The sequence below is a fragment of the Poecilia reticulata genome, linkage group LG17, assembly GCF_000633615.1.
Source record: "Poecilia reticulata strain Guanapo linkage group LG17, Guppy_female_1.0+MT, whole genome shotgun sequence".
Taxonomy (NCBI): domain Eukaryota; kingdom Metazoa; phylum Chordata; class Actinopteri; order Cyprinodontiformes; family Poeciliidae; genus Poecilia; species Poecilia reticulata.
Window position 1 is genome coordinate 12026314 of NC_024347.1, and position 19991 is coordinate 12046304.

Genomic DNA, 19991 nt, shown 5'->3' on the forward strand with positions numbered 1-19991 from the left:
GACTATGATTACTGTAATGCTATCCTCTCCCGTGGATTATTGAGAAAGTTGATGTCATTTTTAAATTACTCCAAATAAAAACGGCGACTTTAAAAAAAATATTTATATATTTAATACCCATTTACATTGTTTTATTATTGTGGTGGAAAATGCTTATGTTTGTCTGTGCGAGATAAGTGCCAACAGCCAATAGACAGTATGTTGTCACTCTGACCTTTTAACGYGTTAGATAACGCTGAGTAGTTTGTGATTGAATCAAAGAAGACAGCGTATGCTTAGAGGAGCAAACAAAGAGGAAGAGAAAGCTGCTAAAGAAACTGTTTTGGTTTGAGCTGTCAGAGCGGACAAGATAGATTTTAACTCACACAGGCTATGAGTTTCACATTGATGTGTATCGGGGATTTTGTGATTTGTGGGAGTGTTTAGGTGACTGTGTGATGCTTCAATTGTTCAGAGCGGTGCTCAGTGTGCCTGGGTGCAATGAAAAATAAATATATGCTTCAAAATGCCAAGGGTATTAATAGCTTTAATTTTTTTAAGCATATATTAAAGCCCTATATATTTAAACATATGTGGGGCTGAAGACACATTCAGTCAGGATTCAGTTTTGGACTCCAGGCTCTGTTTTTAGATCTACTGTACGGAAACAAGGGAGCTTGCCTTCATTTCAATAGCTCCAAGGACAGGCTTCCATATAAAGAATGTAGGGTAATTAACATCATCAGCCTGCAGGATGTGGATTGGAAAAGAAAGAAGAGGAGAAAAGAACAAGCGGGACAGTCAACTTTTTACATTTCTGAAAACAACAGCACCGAAAAGTACAACTCCCCATTTCTGTTTTCTTACTGTAAATTTAATACGCTGGACATCGGGGAGCCTGAGACGTCATTCGAGACCCCTGCCAAAACTAGGTGTGGGTTATAGGGAATTCATTTTTTTTTTAATGTCCATATTGAAGTCATCAGGGTTGGAGAACAGTCGGGCCTTTTATTCTGTACATTCTGCCGCTTTCTGTCTATTTTTCTCTACTGTTGCTGTTTCCTTCACCCAGGGGTGTGTGTGTGTGTGTGTGTGTGTGTGTGTGTGTGTGTGTGTGTGTGTGTGTGTGTGTGTGTGTGTGTGTGTGTGTGTGTGTGTGTGTGTGTGTGTGTGTGTGTGTGTGTGTGTGTGTGTGTGTGTGTGTGGCCTCCAAGAGAAACACCAGCATGACCTTCCCGCCTGCATTCCGACATGCAGACATAAAAAATACCGCCAGGAGAACCCAAAGAGCAGTAAGGTTAAAGCAATACAACACACAATGCTGGACTGCATGGCTTGAAACAATGGGTAACATTTGCTTCCCATTAAAGATGCACTTCTGTGGAGGAAAGCCACAGTGGTCAGGCACACCTGCAGAGAACCAGAGAAAGAAAAAAAAAGGTGGAAGAGATACAGATAACAGCAGCGCAAAAAGAGAGAGGGTAAAAGAGAGAGAGAGATAGACAGAGAGAGAGAGAGAGAGAGAGAGAGAGTAGGAGGAGCACAGAGGAAAGAGAAACAGGCTGACTGCTCCACTCTGATCCATTAGTGGCTTTGTGGACAACAACTAAAGAGAGGGAAGAAGGAGGTTTACAGACTTTTAAGAATAGCAAAGAGGATAGCAGCCAACTTAAAGACAAAGTTATAAGGAAGAAGAGGAAGAAAAGAAAGTTAATACACTTGAAGGAATCTTCCCAGCAGGCTGGAGAGACTTAACTTTGTCTGCAAGTGAATGAACTTAAACCGGCGTGACTGAGAGAGCCGGGAACACGGATCTGTTTCTACCCAAAGCAAAGGAGCTGGAAGGCACCATGGCCGACAACGTGAACGAGGAGTCAGACTATGTCCCTGGGAAAGATGAGCTGGACTGGGGCTACGAGGAAGGTAGGCTGGTCTCTGCGTTCACACGAGGGGAGGCTGGTCTCTGCGTTCACACGAGGGGATGCTGGTCTCTGCGTTCACACGAGGGGATGCTGAGAGTCAGAGTCTGGAGGGGAGGGGGGGGGAGCAGCGGGGCGACAAGGTGGAGCCTAAATCATGTTCCAGAAGACTGAAAAGTTTCCATTTACTTTTATCTTGCTGATTTTTAGGTGAAGATGTTGCCTTCATGTATGCTTGGAATTAATTCAAATTGAAGTTTGCACTGCCTCTGCAACATTGCTTGTTGTTGTAAAATAGCTAAGCCCCTCCGTTACGTCGTCTCTGAGGTCAGTCATTACGTTTAGCTGAAGAAGATGAGAAATGTGAGACTTTTTTTCAACTGTTCTTACAGAGTGTCTTAGCAAAAATTATTCACATCTCTTGAACTTCTCCACATTCTATGATKTTACAACCACAAACTGTAACGTAGTCRTGCACGAATCATTGTATAATTGACAATAAAATCTGAAAAGTGTGGAATGCATTTGTATTCAACTCTCTCTAATCTGATACCCCTAAATACAACCGGGACAACTATACATTTTGCATGAGATGCTGAAAAGGGTTATTCACATGCTCTCTGTACAATTTGTTTGAACTTGACGTATTCTGCAAAAAAATATTTTGAAAAATGTAACTCTGGATATGCAAGGTCAGAAGAGACATTTCCCAAACAACTTGCAAGAAGGATCAGCTCACAGGGGCTGACTACAAAAGCTCACGACACTTTAAAAAAATGCTTTTTTTGAAAGCCATCACTTTCCTTCCACCTCATAAATTTGTGCTACTTTGTGTTAGTCAAAAAAAAATAAATCTCAACATTCCAATATTCTGCACTGAGGTTTGCAGTTGTAACATAATAACATCTGAAGAAGTTCCAGGTGTATTCATGGTTTTGCAAGCTACTTGTAGCTCTGATCAAACCTTTCTTTATCGTTAAAGGAAATGTGGACGTTTTTACATAATTGCTACCAACTTGATTCCTAGTTTGAAACAGTCATTTTAGTAAATTTTGCAGAAAAGCAAACCGTCACTCAACTATTCTTGTCTTGTTTCACTTTGTCTTCCTTCTTTTGTTGCTTTTACTGAGCATCCAAGGATGAGCTATGATGMAATTCTGTGACTTTCCTGTGAGTATGCCCAGTGATGCGAAACACTTTCAATGCATGGATTAGATGTGACTGTTTGACAAGCAAATACCACAAGAATCCTGTGTGAACCCATTAAACTTCATGCTTTCACATTCTGGGTTAATTGGTAATAAAGAACTGCAGCAAGACACTTTTTAAAGAACAATTGCATGACTGTTTGAAAACCGAAATCAGCTGAATTTCTTTTCTGCAGCGACACAAACACATTTGTTTTCATCCCTGGTAAAATCTTCTTGCCCTCTCAGCCTCTATGAAAACCGTTAGGCCCAGATTTCATGCAAACTGGTTATTTGGGAATGAAAATCTACCATCACCACATAAACTATYCAGGGACTTAAATTGGAATTGTGTGCTTTTTTTGACCAACCAACAATACTGATGGATTTGGTCTGAAACAGAGCATGAATTTGTGGAAAAATCCTAGTGGCTGTTGTTAAGTATGGAGGAGAAAGAATGATAGTGTGAGCCTCTTTCTCTTCTGAAGACCTTGGAAACCTTGTKTGAGTSCACAGCATCAGGGAACCTCTTAAAATGGATTGTCTGTCAGCATGAAACTGATCCGTAAAATGTGGTGAAAACACAGAGACAAAAGTAATTTAGCTAAAATCTCTTATTTTCTCATGTGGCAATTTTTCCCCTTTGAAAATCCAAACAGAGGTTTTYATATTATAATTGTGTTGCTAAACAATAAAAATTGATTTATTTTAAGGGCATGTCTTTACCAGGGGTGCCAACAAATTTGTTTGCGTCTGTAAGTTCACACGAACTTGTTGTCAGGTAAAATCTACACCACAGATTCAGTTCATCCATAAGTGAAGACGTACAATGGTAAAATAGTGGATTTATTTTTTTCCACTGCATTTTCTATGTAGAGAGCTTTACTGCGTTAATGCAAAACCGAAACAATAACTGTCCATGTTGGCTGAAGTTTAGGCATGGACTGAATACTGATGCAGCTTTTTCTCTTGGCACGCGTCAGGATGTTCTGGTTGTTAGTGATTTTTTTTTTTTAATCCAGTGGGAACCAGCTTCTGGCAAGTTTGTAACCACAGCTTGACATAAGCATATAAGTAAAAGAAGGAGCTCTGGTTGATCTTAAAATGACAAAATGAGAGGAAAGAAAGTCAAATCGTCTCTACTGGGCCTTGCAGAGTTGAATGCCGGGTGAATTTAGTCGTTTCAGTGCTGCAGGACAACCCGGTGTGTGCTCAGAAAACTGTTGTCATGGCTTTAGTTGCTGAGGAAGGAGGGAATGTGGCAGCCTCCCCTCTTTTCTCCATTGATGAGGAGAAAGACATCAGTCCCTGCTGCAGAAAAGCACATGCTTCCSTCTAAACTCTCTAAACTCTTACTYGGCTTGTTTTTTGGAGGGACTAAAGTTTTTTAAAGTGATTGTTTCCTCTTTCTTAAAAAAACTCACTGCAACGCATTCTGCTCTCACTGTGTRATGATGTTGCCCTCAAAACCGAAGTGAAACCAGACTGYGAGTGTCACWGATAGTATCAGGGCGTCTTCCRCATTCAGTCATAGTAAATATAATGAATTTGCATCCATCTGAAATAGATTCCATCTGATGCTCTACGGACAAATATATTATGAAATCTCAGTCTCTATACTCTCTACGCATGCTTGCATGGTTTTTGTTTTATGGTTACTTGTATTAGGTAGGACAATCTGACCCCGTTTCTGTAACCATGACCTGTTTTATTTTCAAGATCTTCAACACCCTCATAGTCACATCAGTGACAGCAGTGAGAGGTCCTGTTTCAGAGAACATAAGAGAAAACTCACAGGAGGCACAGAGGCAGCAGATGCACCACAAAATTAACTGAAAAACATTTTACTTTAATTAAAGGAGAGACTTATTTATGTGCTCATGTGAGACTCCCTTTTTTTTTTTATCAGCGCTCTTCATGGATTACAGGACTCTTGAATAAGACAAAGTTGATTTAAATCAATCTGAAGGATTCTATTGGTGAATTCATTAAAGGTTCATGAAACCTGTTTTTTGTTTTTTTTACGGAACATTATCATTATTATTATTATTTTTCCTCAAAGTATCTGAATAGGTTTAGTACCACTCCTTTAACACATAGCAACCTAGTGGAGTCATTACTCCACAAAAACGTGGTGGTAAACCACCCTTTGGTTTCAGATGGAAGACTAAATAAAGACGACGCAGCTGGACCATTGTTACGATGACTTGAACTTTACACATATAATGACGTAGCACGTCTTACCTACGTATTCAGAGTACTTTTTGTTTCAAACCCAAACACAAAAAACAGAGTACAGAGAACCACCCCGATTCTTCATTTCCATCAGAATACTCCATCGCAGGTTTCAATTTTAATACTCTGAGAAACCAATTTCAAACTTGACGAGAAAGGACGTCAGAWWAATGACAAATGCAAACAATAAAACGAGTAGGCAGGTAGTGCCATTTTGAATCACCACTACTGCCACATCCTCTGTCAAAACAGTGAGTTTTTGCGTCTATGAATAAAATACATCAGAAATACATACAGTATTTCCAGGATGTAACCTTTTAGAGCTTGGTGAATCAGTGTGAGAGTGCATCCCCAGCTCACTCCCACCCTCCAGGGAAATTACACACCACACAGACGCAACAACACCAAACTCTGACATTCTGCCTTGTCTTTTAATTTTTATTTAACGTATTACCTCCAAACAAAATCCAGTGGAACCAATTGTCTTCAGCAGCCACTTGATTAGTAATTAGATCCCACCTCAGTGTAATTTAACCTCAGTATGAATCCAGGTGTTCTGTGAAGGTCTCAAATAACAAACTGCATTAGGAAGATCAAGAAACATACTGAACCTGGAAGAAATCCTTTTCAAACAACCAGAGCTATAGCAGAATGAATCAGAGTAACACAGGTGTTAACATGGCCTATTTAAAATCTAGAACTAAATAGAAGTGAGAATTTGTGGCAAAGCAGTCAATCTGACTGAACCTGAGCAATTTTGTACASAGGAACGAGCAAAAGTGTCTGTCTCTAGATGAGGAAAGCTAATAAAGACCTCAATCAATCAATCAATTTTATTTATAAAGCACCCATCATACTAACAGCAGCTCAAAGTGCTGTACAGATCAATAAAAGCAAACAATTACCCGCCCCAACWTTATWTGGGAAAACASACAACTGCATGTAAAATGCACATACTAAGCAGAATTGAATTCAGGAAATACAGTTGAAAAGACGRGTYTCTTAAATACAGCAACATTTTCTGCGGCCCTCGGGTTCTCTGGCAGACCGTTTCACAAACGGGGGCCGTAATACTGGAAATAAGCCACAACCATAAGTGTGTGTTCTGACTCTTGGACCTGTTAATAGTCCGGAGCCAGAGGACCTCAGGGCCCACAGAGGTTCATAAGGTATCAGCAGGTCTGCAAGGTAAGAATGTGCAAGACCATAAAGACATTTAAAAACAAGTAAGAAAATCATAAAATCAATCCGAGACATGCTGGGAGCCAATGCAATGATTTTAAAACAGGTGTGATGTGAGCCTGCGTCCTGGTCTTGGTTAGCACTCGAGCAGCAGAGTTTTGTAACAGCAGAAGGCTGTGCACGGTTTTTATTTWTTWTTTTTTTAGGAAGCCCAGAAAGCAGGGCATTACAATAGTCTATACAGCTGGAAAGAAAAGCATGCATCAGAGTCTCAGTATTAGCGAGGGAGAGGCGAACTCTGGCTATGTTTTTTAAATGGTAAAATGCTTCAAGCTGATGAATCAGGCGTGGATAGAAACATAAATGTTTGCTGTGGATTTTCACTCGTAGGTGTAGAATGGGGACTCCATTTCCCAGCGGCCAACGGCGAGTACCAGTCTCCGATTAATCTCAATTCAAGGGAAGCGCAGTATGACCCCTCYCTCCTAGATGCTGGCTTATCGCCAAACTACGTGGTGTGTCGAGAGTGTGAGGTCATCAACGACGGGCACACTGTCCGCATCCTTCTCAAGTCCAAGTCAGGTCAGTCCCAGGAAGACACSCTGAGAAAATGCAAGAAGCATGTCAGGTATCGGCGTCAGTCGCTGCAGTTTATTGTTGTTGCTTGTTACAAGAGAAAACAAAATTACCTGTGTCCAACCCCRCATGACCSATTTTCTGAACCGCTCTCTACATGTTGAATTATGCTTTTGCTTCCTGTTTACACTTGCTTAGACCTCATTGTGGTTTCCTTTGCTTTTGTCAGTGGTTACCGGGGGTCCATTGCCTAGTGATCATGAGTACGAGCTTCACGAGGTTCGATTCCACTGGGGCAAAGAGAACCAGAGAGGATCAGAGCACACGGTCAACTTCAAGGCTTTCCCCATGGAGGTATGCAGGACTAGCAACACACCCTGATCCAAGAAAAACACAGCGATTGTGTGTTTATACCAGACATTGAGTCTTATGTGCATAACATTGGAGTTGCTTGAGCCCAAATAAGTAACTCTTCTGATACATTGCAACTATTTAGAATACAGTAAARGAGGGAATCGTTACATTACCTTACAACTAATTTAGGAGTGGTGCATTTGGAGTAGTGCAAGAAATAGTACAAACAAAACACTTGCTCCAGATCTCCTTTTTCATATTGCGGATCCTTTTGTGACTCATAAAGCTCACAGGYATTGTCCGATTCTTTTAATGTAAGGTATCAGCCAGCAGCCTCTGTGRATTGATTAAGCCTTCAACCCAACCTTGGCAGGTGTGTTTTGAAGATCAGAGAGGWGGCTTGCCACCTGAATGACAGAGCAAGATCAATAAAARCAGAATAAAATGACTTCACTCGCCCACTCTGACAAAGTTAGAGTGGGYGTGTGGAACGTYGTTCTTACTAGTCTTCATGTTTTCGTTACTCACATCTGAGAGGTTCATGTCTTAGTCAACTCTTATGTGGAAGACAACGTGGTGCGCAACTATTTTGATTGCATTTAACTCACATGAGCACTGGAATGCAGATTTCAATCAAATTTTGAAAGAAACCACAATACATATTATGTGTGTTAATCAGGTAAAAACTACAAAGTTATAAATCTTTCCTCTTTTTCTACATGTTCTGAAAGAACACACAGCTTTCTGAGTGAAAGACAAAGTGATCCATATGGGTGTAAGATGTAAAATTTGCTTTTATTGCGTCACGTTATGCATCTACGACTTTCCCAAACTGAAGATGTTAAAAGAAATCCAAGAAGATTAATCTGTTCCATCAAAGCAAGTTTTATACCACAGGTTAAGATATTTACTNGTTCTTACTAGTCTTCATGTTTTCGTTACTCACATCTGAGAGGTTCATGTCTTAGTCAACTCTTATGTGGAAGACAACGTGGTGCGCAACTATTTTGATTGCATTTAACTCACATGAGCACTGGAATGCAGATTTCAATCAAATTTTGAAAGAAACCACAATACATATTATGTGTTAATCAGGTAAAAACTACAAAGTTATAAATCTTTCCTCTTTTTCTACATGTTCTGAAAGAACACACAGCTTTCTGAGTGAAAGACAAAGTGATCCATATGGGTGTAAGATGTAAAATTTGCTTTTATTGCGTCACGTTATGCATCTACGACTTTCCCAAACTGAAGATGTTAAAAGAAATCCAAGAAGATTAATCTGTTCCATCAAAGCAAGTTTTATACCACAGGTTAAGATATTTACTYCCCATAACCTCAATTTGAAATGAAATCTAAAATATCCATTTAAGAAGAATCCCTTTAGGCCTGGTGGTGTTCAGTTTGTYTAAGTTAATTCTTTGTTCCACTAGAGGTCGCTGTATCRAACTTCTATGATACTTCCTGTCTGTTTGGAGAATATTTTATTTCTCTTGATATTTGATTTGRCTGTTGTGAGTTATGCAATTGWAAATAAGGCTTTGGCTTTTAAAAGYTGCATTTAATATATTGTAAAAGAAAAMCAAACAAACATGGATAATCGTTTAGCTGTTGTCAGGCTGTCCACAGCCAGTCCTCTCCAGAGAGTGAGTATTGTTGCCCTCATGTTGTCCATTAGCTTATCTTACAAGAGGAAGATGCTGGATGGAAAAGGAACCAGCTGACCTTGGAGCAGAATCAGGTTTCACTGAAAGCAGCAGGCAACGTTGAAACCAGATGTTCAGACACACCGCATTAAAAAAAGCACACACACACACACGCACGCATGCACGCACGCACACACACACACACACACACACACCCACACACACACACATTCCTTTTCTCTTCGTAAAAATCAGACTGAAATTGAATTTTGTTTTAGCTCAGTTAGGAATAATCCCAAAGATAGGTTTTTAGATCATTTTTAATAACTTAATTCAAATTTAGCTCAAAGACATTTTACTCACTTTGATGGAATTATGGCTAATTATTTARGTATTGTTCAAAAAACCTTTCACGACAGTTTGCTGCAGCTTTGGCCCATTCCTCCCGAAGGAACTGGTTTGACTGATTCAAGTTTGTAGGTCGCCTTGCTGACAGGCACCTTTAAGTCGCCAAATAACTTCTTAAGGGATTGAGATCATCTTTGTTGTCAGGATGAATTTTGATGGCATTGCACCACTTGCGCCCAACAAGCTCAACTTCCCGGCTGACGTCTTAATATGTTGCTTGAATGACGGCATCTATTTTATGAAATGTGTAGATGTTACTAAATTGTAATATGGCTGGAAATTACCCTGATTTTTATACTTGCATACCATTATTTGAGCAGATAAACCCAAATGATGAACCAGATCTGTGAAGATCTACATTTTTAAGCTTAGAAAATCTACAACCTCATCGTCTGGGTGTTCACAAAATGTCTCATTGCTTGTAAACTTCTCAATTTGGCGTAAGTCATTTTGGTAATTCTGAGTCACCTTCTTTTTATAGAGTGTATTCAAGTACTCGGTTTCAGCTGTAAATGTAGCACACAATGGGAGTTCAAAAAAAGCTATTTTTCCAACAATTTTGGTGAAATTAGATTTATTTTTTTTTACAGAGAAATCAGAGTATGTCCAGTTCATTAGACTTTTCACTTGGAAAGTTTGACAGTTTCAAGCCAGTCTTTGATTTACGTAAACCAGACGAGGAGTTCATCTGATGTTTYCTGCACACTTGTCGTGTTAATGACTTGAAGCGCCCTTCCGGTTGCAGTTTATGCTTTATTGTCTTTTTTTTTTTTTTGTCCTCAGCTCCATCTGATTCACTGGAACAGCACTCTCTTTAACTCGCTAGAAGACGCTTTGGGGAAGAAGAATGGAGTCCTCATCATAGCACTTTTTGTCCAGGTAAGTATCATGCCGTACACACCTGGAACTCAGATCATATCAGAGAGTTGKTTTTTTTYYKRARRRKTTYRRGGKYYTWRKKRAMMWTTTWWWYMRGRAAWKKWAAWTWRKKSYTKSMWTTWARKWWYMWTYYTKKTTYSKYCMRWWAWWWKGKTWAWWAAWTGCAACATATTATTAATTAGCACACTGATAATCTCATATTATGCATAAATAAGGCACCACCATTGCAGCCACTACAAGTGAGGTGAATAAGACTCGTCATTGCTTAAATATGTYGCCTGCTGACTCATGCTAGKTGACTATGATCTCCTACGTAGTGGAAGCTCGGCTCTGTGCTGAGTGACGTTACCCGAGGAAAACACCTCATTCTTCTTTTGAACCCAGTCATTCCTGACCTCCCGAGGTCTCAGTCTCACACATCCTGTTTTCTACAATGTCYGTTCTTTCATCTTCCGCTTTTTCTTCCTGCATGATAACAGAACGTAGACTTTATCGCTGCTGAAAAAATGTGGCTGACATTGTGAAAACAGCYGCCGCCGGCAGTGATAAGTCTGTGCTGAAACCCAAAAATGCGTGTGCTTCTATCAGATCGGCAAAGAGCACCTAGGACTAAAGGCCATCACCGAAGTCCTACAAGACCTGCAGTACAAGGTGAAGCCTGTGTGTGATGGCGACACAGTAGAGATTTGATTCAGAATCGCGGCCGTGAGGGTTGATGTGTCGTGAGCGTTAACTGCTTCTTTTTGCCACTGTGTTTACTTTAGGGGAAGAACAAGATAATCCCATGTTTTAACCCCAACACGCTCCTACCCGGTAAGACGGAAACGATTTGATCTCAAATCTTCATGTTCAGGTTAAAMCCTTAAATATTTGAGCAGCACGTGCGAGTTGGCGGTCGAACAGAAAAGCACATGGAAAATAACACCGATTCTTCTGGATGCCACCTGTGTAAATTAGAGAGACGTAGAATAGAAAAACAGGTTTATAAATGCTCGTTGGAGTAAAACAGAAAAATCCCTTTCAGATTATTCTAGAATAAAGCTGTTGATTCCCTCTGATCTGTACAAGATAAAAATCATACAGGGTCAAATAAATGCATCTAAAGTCAACGTGGACCTTGACTGCATGCCTTCTGTAGCCGTCGGTGAGCTTTTGGCATAATTTTCTTATTAGAGTTGGCACAGTTAATTTAAACCGGTTGCTTTCCTGACATATTTTATCGCTCTGAAATTTTCAATTGGATTAAGGTTCTGGCCATTTTAAAAGAATGACATCAACAAGTGCTGGAACATACTGGAACACCCAGTTGCTCACATGTTTCAATAATCTGAATAAAACTGTGACCATGAGAGTGAAGGAAAGTGGCTAGAATGGTTTGGAACAACTTTTACCATGAAGTGAAAGCTGCTAAAAAAAAATCAGTTTCCACAGTGACATTTGGCTCAACATCCCGATGGASTAAGAGGATATCAAGAAAGAAGCACTACCTCCAAACCTGACGCCTTTTAAATGAACAAGAACGCACATTTTCAGTTTCTGCTCACTTGGGGAAAAAAGTTTTTGCTATGTTTGGTTGCAAGGACAAGAGCAATATTTGGAGGAGTCAAACTGGACCTAGGAAAAATTTAGGGTGTGCAGTCACTTTGCATCCTTTTGTTGTGCTAGCTGCTTCTAGCAATGCCCGCAACATTTCTCTTCATTTTATAAGCTGCAAAAATTGACAAAATGTCAAGTAGGAAGTTTTTTACAAGCTACATAAAATCCCTCATGCACACAGTTGTATCAAAGCATCGATCTAATATTAGAATATGCAAAACACACAAGATGTGACAAATATGTTAGTAGGGAGAATAACTACCAGAGTTTTGTGTTCAAAGTTTCAAGGAAACTGGACAGCAACATAACATCTGCAGACAAAACMTGACTATTGTTGTTCAAATGTAGCAGGTGGAAAGTCAGCGCCTAGCATGGGGGAGGAAGGGTGAAACATCTGACTGGTATTTTGAAAGAGGGTTTCAGAATGTCTGACGCATTAATTATTTTTGCCACATTGGAGTACAGTATGTTCTCTTTGTAATTCGTAGTTTCATCAAATCAAATGTTCCAGTAGTTCCTCTCCTCCCTTTTTATTATCACTACTAAAGCCAACGGATAAATTCCTGAGACTTTAACTTGTTTTGTAGTTTGTGCCTCTCTTGAGCCCCTGATAAATACAGAACAATGCCTCAGTCCCATTTGAATTCAATTCCTTTGCTCTTATTTAAAAAGAGCAAAAGGGGGGCTATTAAGTTTTTGCAAAAGCCAGCATTTTGACATGGTATAGTTGAGGATTAAATGTTCTCCTTGTGATCATTAGACCCGCTGCTGAGAGACTACTGGGTGTACGAAGGATCTCTGACCACGCCGCCTTGTAGTGAAAAAGTGACCTGGATACTTTTCCGTTATCCCCTCACCATCTCACAGCTACAGGTACGGAGTCAGACATTTAGAATCTCCCACAAGCAAAAATGTTTTCTTTTTTTTTTTTAAAGGTTTTCTTCATCTTTAGTGGCTCTCTCTCAGTCTGAAACCGCCGTCACATTGAAGAAAGCATAAACTGTTTACACTGAAAATAAAGGCTGCAGCAATAAAAATCAGAGGTGTGACTAATCATCTGGCTAATGACTGATTCACCCAGTTTACTGTATTTATTTATTTATTTGTTTTCTTCAGCATTTTATAACTAAATATAYGCTGCACAATCCGTCTTTGATTAATATTATTAATCTACAGGAGCATGAACTAGAGTTTTCTGGCTCCATGCAGGAAGCCTTTCCACCCACTACAAATCCATAAGTCTGTCATGTTGCCATTGATTGATTTAAACTTTAATTCAACCTTTGCCTGACTCGTGGCTCTCTTCCAAAGGTTTTTTTTTTTTTTTTGTAATAGATAAAGGTGCTAGCCCTCTGACATTTATTTATGTCTTTCATCTTGACTACACTTTGGCTTGCTGACCCTTTGAAATGCGCGCACAAAGAGGTCTTTCTGCCTCGGGCCGTGTGTACGGTGCGGGTGCACAGGGCGAAAAGAAAGCAGGCGAGATCTGAAGATGATAAATCAGTTTGTTTTGTGCATTGGTACTTTTAAGGCATGAACGGAATTCTGTATTTCATTTCACACTGAGTTTTAAAATGAAGATCAGGAACAACGTAATGAAAATTATTTGCCAACAACAAAGCAGAAGGATGTAGACGATGAGCATGTCAGATGAAGCACTTAACAGGAGCCAGTTTTCTCCTGCGGTTCAGCATAATGGAACAATTAGAAGCGGGTCAAATGAGCTATTAGTGGCTCCTGATTGCAGCAAATCCGGACATGGGCGGATAAATGCGATTGACTCACTCTGATGAATTGATAACTTCCCAGGCAACTTCCATTGTTATTAAGCAGATCTGGACTTCAGTGGGTAACGCCGCAGTGACCAGTTGTGTTGTTATTGTTGTTCAGTAATGAAACATATTTATGTCTCTTTCGTGTGGGCTTAAACATTTTGAAAAGCAAACATTGGTGTGTGTCCCTTCCTTTGCAAATAATAAATAATTTGTCTTTTTGCTCAATGTTTGAACGTTAGCAGGAGAAAGGCAACAGTGACGTTAGATAGATATTTTTTCTTGCGATGCTTGCCGAGTCCAGTGGGCATTTCTTGTTTTCTAGGCAAACTACATCATCCACTTTGTAGTTCATCATCAAGGTTTTCCACTAGAATCCTTAAGATTAGAATGAAGAAAACTTCAATAAAAAAAAAGGTTAGTTTACAAAACTGCATTGCCTTCATCTCAACTGTTAATTTTCTGTTCGTCTGAGCTATCCTTTTATTGCTTCTTGTTCCACATTTCCCACATTTTTCTCAGATTTCATCTCTGATCTAAGCCAACAGACTACCGGTTCAACAGCTATCAGAATAATATGGCCAAAAATACTGCAAATAATGTTAGGTGTGCAAAATAAAATGCACTGAACATACAGACTCATCTAGCGGCGTGAAGTTTTCTCGTCGTGCTTTAACTGGATGAACCAAATAAAGCATAAGAAAACCCCCAGCAAGTCCTGCTTTCCTAGAAAACGCACTTCAAACATCCTGCTGTTATCAATTGCGACAAGACAGAGAGTGTGTGTGCAGAGTGAGTGTGTACACATACATGGCAGACACCAGTTGCCATGCCCACAGCCTTTGCACTTTTTAGAGGGCGCCGTAAAAGTTTCGGCAGCCAACCAACTGCTGTTTGTTTGAGCGGTGTGGGTGATTCTCTCTGTTACGTGTGTGAAGAAGAGATGCAATCTGCAACTGCAGCAATTTCACGTGAAAAGGAAGTTAAAAATGGTCAGTTTTTTTCTCTTTGTGGCTTTGATTTTTTTTTTTTTAAAACATTCTTGTCCAAAGAATGACAAAACCGTAAACTGTTCCAGTCAGCAGATCAGTGATAAGACATGCATCGCCTACACATCTTCTACTCGAATTTTCTCAAACATTAATGTTTTGGAGAAAAAAAAAGAGAAAAGTGTCTGAATAATCCAACAACATCATACCCTCATATGTAGCAGTGAACAGTGTAGCGAGACCGAGGGACATGAGGTTGTGGCTTTTTTTTTGTTTTTGTTTTTTTGTTTTCATTTTTCTGTTTGCAGATCGAGGAGTTTCGGAGGTTACGGTCGCACATCAAGGGGGCGGAGCTACTTGAAGGAAACGACGGGATGCTGGGGGACAACTTCCGCCCCACCCAGCCGCTCAGCGACAGGATTATCCGCGCTGCCTTCCAGTGACTTTCGCTTTCCTGTGCCATCTCGGTGAAACTCTGGGACCTACACGTACAAAAATAGAAGGTAACAGTTTTAGCAGTGAGTTCAGCTGTCCCCGATTGCACAGGCGTCCATAACGTAAATGCAAACTTTTATCCTTGACAAGCTGGTTCTGTCTCAAACAAGTAAATATGAAACTTATGCAGCATTTTTTTTTTTTGTGAAAGAAACCCCAACCCAGAATGTGTCCCACTTGTCCCAAAACACCCATCCTCGGAGTTATAAGTGGTGTTCAGCACGTTTCCTCTCAGGAGACACGTTTTTTTAAATGGAAGAAGGTGCATTGTCCCAGAGGCAGCAGATCAAGCCCGGGAAGAACTAACCCAGTTCACTTGCTAATCTGGGACTAGCCTACATACATGGCAGGGAAAGAGGAGGCTTCAGATTTAGCTCAGCAGCTCTGCAGCAGAGCTAAACGCAGAGTGGTGGGGAGTAGAAAAAACATTTAAGAAAAAATACCTAATTCCTTCAGTCTAAACGTTTAACCTTGAGGGGGGGAAAAAAAAAACCTCCAGTTTGTGTGAAAAAAATGACGACACTACACTGCCTTGAAAAATATTTTACTCTTTTATTCTTGTCTTTGGGGTTTTTTCTCATATCTAAATATTAAAAGCCATGCAATTTCTTTTTCGAATATTAGACAAGTTTAACAAGTAAACACAAAAGTCACTTTTTAAATGATAATTACAGAGGAACCATAGTCTGCCTTGTCTGAAAAACAACTGCTATGAACGGCTTAAAACTCAGACTTTTTTACAAATCACCAAGGTGAACTCCCTTTTGTGCTTTGGGTAATTGCTTCAAATCACATATGCAGCAGTGGTTACAACAAAAGCCATTGGCACATATTGCATAAGGCTTCTACACCACTGAGCAAGATTTTTCATCGAGGTATTCAAAAATCAGCTGTTTATGCTTGAAGCCCACAAATGTTAGACTGTGACTAAAATGTTCTTTTTTGTTGTCATCTTTTCTAATAAGTTATTACTCCTGCTTATTTAATTGCTATACTCCTTAATTTATTGCATGCTTGGCAGATCAAAAGCGTTTGCAAACTGTGGATTCCTATAATACGGTTTCCCTGAATGCTTGTTTGACCTGCGCAGAGCTCTTCATGACCCAACTGGACACAGGAGAGCAATCGCAATAAACTTGCACCGTAGTTTGTATTTAATTTTGGGGGAAACAGAAGGGCTGGATGTAAGCAGAAAAACAGAGATGTGTGTCTGAAAGGGGGGAAGATAGAGGTGCTCTGAGATGAGGGGAGGTGGGAATGCCAGAGGATTGAAAGAGGAGGAGGAGGCAGACGGAGCAGAATGGGTCGGAACAAAAGGGGGCTATTGTTGTAGGGGTGAAAACAGATACTGATGTGGTCCCTGCAACACAAGACCACCTGTGAATGAGGTAGAGGAGAACTGGTGTGGAACAACCGAGGTCAAAACGTCCTCGTTTCATCAAGCAGGCGATGTTTTCCTACTGCTAGCTGGCAAATGCTGAGGCTAACAATGTATACAAGCCACACACACCAATAAATCTTAATATGAACTCACCACTGATGAGGAGATGTGCTGCTGTGGGAATTAGAATCCTCTCTTTAAAGTTTTCCTATCTGTCATTTTCTAATGTTATCGATGCTGTTAGCATGACAGCTAACCCACTGACAAAGTTCATCCAATTGTTACTTCATAATAAAGTTGTAATTTGATATGTAGCACTTTGAACTGCCTTGTTGCTGAACACGTGCTATGTAAATAAAATGACCTTACCTTACCTTAGCTCTGTAGTAAAGAAATAGAACCATTTTTCACCGTCTGACTTTAAATCAGGGAGTTTAGAAGCCAGAGAACGTCTCAGCTGTGAAATAAGGGACTGGTCCACTTTTCAAAATATACGGGATAATAACCAATGAACATTATGTGGATATATTGAAGCAATTTCTCAACATGTCAGCCAGGAATTTAAAGCTCTGGTACAAATAGGGTTACCATGTGGACAGTGACCCTAAGCACAGCACCAAATTGGCTACAAAGTGGCTTGAGGACAACAAAGGCAATGTTATGAAGTACCCATTGAAAATGAGTGGGCAGAGCTGAAAATGAGTCTGAGGATGTCTGCAGGCACGACTTACAAGAGCAATGGACCAAAGTCCAGGTGAGAAAGATGGAATCGGAAGGTTGTGGGTTTGATTCCAGCGTCCCACAGTCACACGTCGTCAATTTGTTTGTCGGTGAATGAATGTGTGCAATTGAGTGAGGCTGGGTGAATGTAGCTGGAGTGTAAGGCGCTTTAACAAGAAAAGCGCTAAATAAAGCTGTGCATTTCACTGTAAAGCTTTTATCAAGGCTTTGTGTTTGGATTGGMCTGCAAGCTGTATGTAAAGATGGAAAATGTTAAATTTTGCCTACCTTTTACAGCGCACACAGAGGTTAACCTTTTGCCCCAGTTGTGTTTTTTTTTCTCTCCCCACCTCTGTATATGAGCAACAGTGCTGCTGAAAAGCTGCCTACATGGGAATCATAAAGGAAAAAAAAGGCCATAAAGGTTTTCCATCCTTTCCGTCTTTTGGTCCCGGGAGGCCAGTTGAGCACATCTGGATTTCTTTTAATGAGATTCATGTTTTTCTTTCTCTACAGGAGGAGAAGAAAACAGAGGAGTGGAAACGGGAAGAAAGAGGGGAAATTAGTGTGATAACAGATCCAAGGCAAACTAGAAGAGGATGAAAAAGCTTTTAGTATCATCTACACTCCAGGCTTTGTGTGTGTGTCAGTACATGTGTAGGTGCAGCCATCTTTTTCTGTATCGTTTCTCACTCCTCCCCTTATTTTTGCTGTTCACTGTGTGTATTTGTTACACGTTTGGTTTGGGACGTTATTGTGTCTGCGTGCTGAGTGTGTGCTGTGACTAAATGATGAGAGGTTTCCACAATCATCACAACAGGATGAAGAATCGGCAGCAGACGAGCCAGAAGCCAAAGAACACACACTGGGACACAGTTTCACACACTCACCCGTCATGTTCTTCATATTTTAATACGCCTATTTTAATACTCCACTTAAAATAATACTATTATCATTCTTATGAGTTGAATATTAACAAACTTAAATCTAAAAAAATTAAAATCTGTTTTAAACGGAAGCTGTGAATAATAAGCTGGGAATAAATGGCTTATGAAGTTCTATGTTCCAGCTCATTATCCTTCTTCTGGCAGTGAATTCAACACCACTTTCATCTTTTAAAAGACAAGTGAAATAAAAATAATTGCTTTCACATGAAGATATGAAAACAATATGTGGTTGTTTTAAGGTACTGTACATCAAACGGAGCTGCTATGATTTATAGGAATGCTGACTGTGACTGGAAAGCAACAATAAACTACAACTTACAAAAAAAAAAAAAAGAACAGAGTCTGCACATGGCCTCCCAAAAAGAGCGTCTTGCATGTCGTTCACAAAGCAAACGCATCTGATGACATGCAGGTGAAAACTGGCCAATCAAGTTAAGCAGATGTGGGAAATGCGTTTTTCTTTAGCATTAGAAAACAGTTGTTGTCTTTTGACTCGCAGCGAGCTTCAGGTGCTGATATCAAGACACCGCAAAACTGTAAGAACTACAGGAGTCAAATTTGGGGAAGGGTTTCTAAATCAATTGCTAGTTTGAATGTTTTTAAGTCCTAAACGTAGCGGCGACGATCCAGCCAAATTTGTAGTACCGTAATTCCGCCACACTTTGCGCTGTCTGAAAGATTCCTCCGGTTTTTCAACTGGGAGACGTTGCGCTTTTCAGCCATTACGGTAATTTTACCCCCGTCCTTAGCAGGGATCTGGGTGACGCTCCTTTAATAGGCGGTAAATTGCGAAAATATTTAGCCAGATATTGAAAGTTCCAGTTGTTATGGATAAATGGGCAAATGTATTTACTCACAGGACATTTAAAGAACTAAAATAAACAAAAAATATTCAGGCAGTGGTTTTAAATTTAGGACATGAAGGGTTTTAACGCACCACTGCAGATTGTAAAAACAAAACAAAAAAAAACATGAATATTTTCTGTCTTCCAATGTTTAAAAAAGTGTTAAAATCATGTCAGATTGTGCAATTATTATATGGAGTCTATATGAATGTGTACTGCACTAAGTTTTGGTTTATTGTCAGAATAAAAATGAAACTAATGTGCATTCTTGACTCTACAGCTTGTTCTTTTTTGCTCCTCTCCTCTCATCAATTGATATGATGCTAAAGTTTCTTTTTCACATCTTGAAATATTTATTCTGCTTTTGAACTGCAGCCTAAAATAGCACACAGCTTAGTTTAGTCGCCCAGCCACCAGCCTATCCACCCAGTCATGACCTTTTCATGTATTTATTGGTGTAGAGATATTAGGTTATGCGTTATAGCTACTTGTTGACATCCTTATTCCTGCAATTAAATAAGGGAAGCAAAACTCGCAAGTGTTATAATGAAATATATTACTCCAGAAAAGCTTTCCAAGATCTTATAGAGAACATCTACCAACTGTGGTTGTTAAATTTACATTTTTGTAAATTTAAAGTACAGAAATAGATATGTTGGCCAACTTTTGTCAGGTATTTACCAAAGTTCTAAATAGTTAAAAATTTTTATACTGCCTTTAAAAATAAATATACAATTAACCTCACAGTCTGTTGTGCAGAATTGCTCAGTCTTCCCTTTTCCCTTTATAATTTTCTTCCAAGCACTTAGACTGTGCTGCCTTGTAATATCTCCAAGTGAATCTTTAAACATTTTGTGGTTAAACTTTTGTTTTTTTGG

The 19991-nt window shown here is 39.7% G+C and overlaps 1 protein-coding gene across 2 annotated transcripts; it reads left to right on the top strand.

Moving 5' to 3' along the window:
- The first annotated feature begins 1537 nt into the window (after nucleotides 1-1537).
- On the top strand, nucleotides 1538-18601 carry ca8 (carbonic anhydrase VIII). Of its 2 annotated transcripts, none has more exons than XM_008433660.2 (9): nucleotides 1538-1902; nucleotides 6899-7084; nucleotides 7308-7432; nucleotides 10270-10365; nucleotides 10954-11016; nucleotides 11130-11178; nucleotides 12722-12834; nucleotides 15034-15228; nucleotides 17838-18601. In XM_008433660.2, the coding sequence occupies exons 1-8, from the start codon at nucleotides 1830-1832 to the stop codon at nucleotides 15166-15168; spliced, it is 840 nt and encodes a 279-aa protein (XP_008431882.1). In that variant the 5' UTR covers nucleotides 1538-1829; the 3' UTR covers nucleotides 15169-15228; nucleotides 17838-18601. The 2 variants fall into 2 exon arrangements, with proteins under 2 accessions (XP_008431882.1, XP_008431881.1); XM_008433659.2 differs by having other exon boundaries at nucleotides 1539-1902; nucleotides 6893-7084.
- Nucleotides 18602-19991: the final 1390 nt, after the last annotated feature.